Source organism: Pteropus vampyrus, unplaced genomic scaffold (genome assembly GCF_000151845.1).
Source record: "Pteropus vampyrus isolate Shadow unplaced genomic scaffold, Pvam_2.0 Scaffold212, whole genome shotgun sequence".
In the NCBI taxonomy this organism is placed as follows: domain Eukaryota; kingdom Metazoa; phylum Chordata; class Mammalia; order Chiroptera; family Pteropodidae; genus Pteropus; species Pteropus vampyrus.
The window spans coordinates 273,235-277,499 of record NW_011888993.1 but is presented as its reverse complement, the minus strand read 5'-3'; the positions used below and the strand labels follow the sequence as shown (position 1 = coordinate 277,499).

General features: G+C 65.0%; 2 protein-coding genes across 5 annotated transcripts in view; one reads left to right on the top strand and one right to left on the bottom strand.

The window, feature by feature from the left end:
• Positions 1-6: 6 nt before the first annotated feature.
• On the bottom strand, positions 7-2,708 carry IZUMO4 (IZUMO family member 4). 3 transcript variants are annotated; one of them, XM_011372624.2, is made up of 10 exons: positions 2,419-2,708; positions 2,263-2,343; positions 2,103-2,174; positions 1,659-1,685; positions 1,490-1,565; positions 1,293-1,340; positions 1,197-1,211; positions 870-887; positions 624-638; positions 7-304 (listed from the first exon to the last, which is right to left on the bottom strand). In XM_011372624.2, the coding sequence occupies exons 1-10, from the start codon at positions 2,630-2,632 to the stop codon at positions 214-216; spliced, it is 657 nt and encodes a 218-aa protein (XP_011370926.1). In that variant the 5' UTR covers positions 2,633-2,708; the 3' UTR covers positions 7-213. The 3 variants fall into 3 exon arrangements, with proteins under 3 accessions (XP_011370926.1, XP_023393868.1, XP_011370929.1); XM_023538100.1 differs by lacking the exon at positions 2,103-2,174 and having other exon boundaries at positions 2,419-2,690; XM_011372627.2 differs by lacking the exon at positions 1,490-1,565 and having other exon boundaries at positions 1,197-1,340; positions 2,419-2,696.
• A 336-nt stretch (positions 2,709-3,044) lies between these two features.
• MOB3A (MOB kinase activator 3A) overlaps positions 3,045-4,265 on the top strand; it is a 20,169-nt gene continuing 18,948 nt past the window's right edge. Inside the window, exon 1 of one of the 2 annotated variants that reach the window (XM_011372621.2) lies at positions 3,045-3,217. The gene's annotated coding sequence lies outside the window, so the exon portion shown is untranslated. Of the gene's footprint in view, positions 3,218-3,379; positions 3,671-4,265 lie in introns of those variants that run through there. The other variant, XM_011372622.2, reaches the window with a different exon arrangement.

Sequence of the window (4,265 nt, the reverse complement as noted above, 5' to 3'; positions counted from 1 at the left end):
TTTAATCATCCAGTAGCTCTGTGATCCCGCCTGGCATCTGCTATATACAAACTCATCTCCCTTCCCCTCTACCCGGCCCCGGCCATGCTCAGGCTGATGGGGGTGGGGGGCCCCCAGGGGGCAGCAAGCCGCTCCCGGGGTCAAGCTAGGACAGCCCAGCTGAGTCCTGGCCCCAGGCCGAGGCTGGGGCGAGTCCGGTAGTCCCGGCGGCCGTCAGTGCTGCATCAGGCACTCAGAAGCGTTCTCCAGAGTCAGGTTGGCCAGGTGTGGGGGCTCTAGGCACGTGAAGCTCGGCGATATCAGGCTGCGGGGGAAAGGTGCCTCAGTCCTTCCTCTCCCCTCCCACCTTCCTCCTAACTGCTGGGTCTCTGCTAGGGGCCTGGGCCTCCTCCCAACTGGGGCACGTGACCAGGGTTGCAGGCAGACCCTCAAAGCTGAACTCAGAGGCCAGGCCTGTTTTCTCATCCCCACCCAATGCTCCCAGGATGGGCTGCAAAGGCGTGTGGGCGGGGCTGCGGTGAATTGGCTTCTGGGTTTTCATCTCTGGCTTAGGTACAACCCCGGTCCCTGGAGCACCCCCCCACCCCCAGGTCCCTGCAGCCTCCTCCAGCTGGGTGACTCACAAGGCTGGAGTCGTCCTGTGCATCCAGGCGGCGAGGAGGAAGGTGGAGAGGAAGACACGTTTATTCGTGAGGCAATCACGCGGATATGCACGCACAGGTGATGTCTGCATGGCCCAGGTACAGAGAACCCCACCCGGCTGTGCCCGCCCTGTCCAACACCACTGCCCATCTGCTGCCACACACCACCCCATTCTCCCCCTCCCACCGGGCTGGGGCTTTGGAGAGAATGGGCCGTGGGGTCCTTACCTCATGCCGTTGTCCTGTCTGAAAAACATAGTGGGGTCCTGGTTATTCCTGAGTTTGGGGCTGAGGCTGTGCCTGTGGCCCCCAGGCCCCTCCACTGAGGCGCATTCATTGTGGGGAGCCCTAGGTTCTGACCACAGCCTTGCTACCCACTCAGGGTAGGGGGAAACCCAGACTTTCTGGGGACCATTTAACCTCTTGTACCAGATGAGCTGAGACCTCTGAGGACAAGCACAGGGGGCCGGGCCCCACCTCCTAGTGGCCACCCCCATATACTTACCCATCTATCTCTCATGAAACCCGCGTTGGGTTTGGGGAGGGGTGACTTACTTGTGCCAGTTATTTCTACAACGACAGAAGATCTGGAGTCAGAGGCCAAGTGGCCTCTGTTGGAGTCCCCTCCCAGAGCCCAGCTGCCAGACTCACATGTAGTGCAGGAGGCCCTGCACAGCTGTCTCCCACTGCGCAGATGACCTGCGGGGACATGGGTGGGGGTGGTATGGCCACAAGTTCAGAGGGCCAGCCAGGTCCACCCCACCCTACCCAGGTGATGAAGAGCCAGGGAGGAGGCGGGGGGCCTTGAGGGAGATCCTGGGACCCCATGGACCGCTGCCTGAGCCTACTCGCAATTGTAGCCAAAGCAGATGACATGCGAGTCGGTGCAGTTGCTACACGAGATGGTCTCGTACTGGAAGATGCCTGCAACACATGACAGGTGGCTGCGGGCGCCCCTCGGCCCCCAGGGCCCGCTGCCGCCACTGCACTCCACAGCCTGGATGGAGGTTCACTCACCACAGTGACGCTGACAGTCGATGCGGCCTGTGTGGGGACAGGAGCACAAGGGCGCCGTCTTAGTGGGCCCAGCTTGTCCCCGCTCCGCCCACCCTCTCAGGCCTGTCCAATGCATAGACTCTGGCCAGTGGCACTTAGGGTGGCCCCTCGCCTGGGATGGAGCAACCACAGCCTCCAGGGACCGGTTGGGGGTGGAGAGACGGGGAGGGAGGAATGGGATTTATCTTTTAATGGGTCCTGCTGGTGCCCAATTTGAAACGGTTGCAACCCGCTTTTGCTCCCGTCCAGTGCTGGCTGCAGGCTCTGAGTTCCAGGGCCCGGCTGCACTGATGGCTTATCCACGTCACTCCGGCTCCAGTGTCGACGGGGACTCAAACGCTCCCGTGGCCCTGGGTCCCCGAGGCCCAGGGCAGCACCCTCCCTCCCCGGCCCTCATAGGCTCACTTTCAATGATGGCATTCTGGATGAGGTGCACCTGCTCCCGGAAAATAGCCCGGAGCTCGTTGGGGAAATACCCTGATGGGGGGAGGGGGCAGGAGACAGGAGGTCAGGCTCAGGCGCAGGGCACATGGGGGTGCCCCCGGGCGGGTGGACCACCCCTTACCGGGGAAATACATCTTCCCCTGGTACAGCTGATCCATCTTCTCATACACGGCGTTCGCCACTTGGTCCAGCTTCTCCCGGGCTGAGGGCGGGAGGAGGCGGCGACTTAGCGGCCCGGGCCGGGATCTAGCTGGGCCGGGGGCGCCCCCGCACTCACTGATCTCCGCGGGGATGGCCAGGTGTAGCTCCTTCATTGTGTCCTCGCTCCAGTCGGCGAGCAGCGAGCCCGACACGGGGATGTCGCCCACCCACCAGGACTTCAGGTTCACGTGATGGCGGTAGAAAGAGAACTTGTCCGAGAAGTTGCGGTGGCAGTGCAGACAGCCCCGGGCCAGCGCCGCGGTCAGGCCCAGGTACAGTAACAGGGCCATGGCCCGCCCCCGCTCGCCGCCGGCCAACCAACGGCGCCTCTTGCGCCACGCCCCCCCGCCGCACACCAACCAACGGCGTCCCGGGTCCCGGGCCGCGCCTCCGCACGGAACCAGCGCAGGCCCGCAACTGACAACGGACGCCGACTCCGCCTCCAAGGCCCGCCCACGAGCCGCCCCGCCCAAGTCTGCACCGGCCCTGCCCCGCCCCCAGGCCGCGCCCCACGCATGCGCCCACGGCCGGCGCTCGCTCCTCCTTCCGGGCCGGCCCCTGCTCGAGGCCCCGCCCCTCACCCGGAGCAGCAGCCAATGGCGTTACGGCCCGTCCTCGATTGCCAGGCAACCGAGTGCGCGGCGGCCTACGCCCCTCCCCCGTCTAGAGTCCCTCCCCCGTTGAGGCCGCGGTCTGAGGCGGAAGTAGACCCGGCCGGGCGGGCGGGCCAGGGCAGTGAGCAGCTTCCTCCGCGGCGGAAGGCGAGGCGGGAGCTCCGTACGGTCCGGGAACCGGGGCCAGCGATCTGGGGGGCGGAGGCCGGAGGGCGGAGGCCGGAGGCGAGCGCGGCCCGGCCGGTTGACGTGTGGCAGCAGGTGGGTCCTCGGATGGGCGAGCGCGGGAAGGGAGCTGCCGTGCGCTGTCGGTGGAATTCGTGGCTGAAAATGTCACTTCGGGGTCAGCCCCGGGCCGCGTCGCTCGCTGTGGTCAGGCCCCCGCCTCCTGGTTGGGATCAAGGCCGCGGGAGTTCAGGGCGCCCCGACCACGGGGACGGGCTTTTCGAAAGCGCGCGTCCTGCTTCCGGGCCCGCGGTCACTGAGCGCTGGGCGCCGGCTGGGCGCCAGGTGCTCTGGGGTCGGCACTGCCCACCCTGGGGACTTCGCAGCCCCGCCCGTGCACTGCCTGGAGGGCTGGCATTTAAACGACCGTGAGTTTTGTAAAATGTCACTGAAAGGGGAAGGCGGGGTGTTTGGAAATTACAGAAAGTCACAGAGCAGAAAATAAACCCCGAGCGACCTACCAGCCCGAGAGCCACTGTGAATTTAAGGGTAAGATTCTTTCGCTCTATTATTACTTGTTTGTTTGTTTTTTTTTTTTACTTTCGTCGCGGTTTCGTTGGCACACGGGCGGGCGAGTTGGAGTGCGATGCGCAGGCACTGGGGCGCGTTTCTCAGCCCGGGGCTGCCTGCGCCGCCGCCGCGTTTGGGACTCGCTTCTGTTACACGTGGCCCGCGGGCAGCAGCAGCTTCCTCATTCCCCTCTCCACCCGACACAAAGGGGCTCTTCTCAGCCCATTACACAGGCTCCGGCGGCTGGGGATGCCACCATCCGGCCCCTGGCCAACGCCGCTGGGACCTGAGCCCCCCACCCCCTGGACGTTTTAAGGACTGGGTGGCTCTTCTTCCGCTGTGTTTGCGGTAGCTTGTTGGGGTCAGTGACCAGAACTCACTGTGGAGCCTTCGAGCGAGGGGTGAAAGCGAGGGGTGGGAACACAGCGAGTGGAAGGCAGCCTTGCCCCGCACCCCGGCGCCCCGCTTCTCCCCGCCCCGAAAGGCGGCCTTTGTTTCTTCACCCTGGAACCGACTCTGATCGCGGTGCAGTCTCCCCGCCCTGGGGTAGGAATCCTGCACCCACCTCAGACAA

What these genes read in the sequence shown, in the direction of transcription:
- IZUMO4 (XM_011372624.2), bottom strand. Translation starts at nt 2,632, where the DNA reads ATGGCCCTGTTACTGTACCTGGGCCTGACCGCGGCGCTGGCCCGGGGC. An exon ending in GGCCATCCCCGCGGAGATCA is followed by an intron (nt 2,344 to 2,418) that starts GTGAGTGCGGGG and finishes TCCCGCCCTCAG; the next exon opens with CCCGGGAGAAGCTGGACCAA. An exon ending in CCAGAATGCCATCATTGAAA is followed by an intron (nt 1,686 to 2,102) that starts GTGAGCCTATGA and finishes GTCCCCACACAG; the next exon opens with GCCGCATCGACTGTCAGCGT.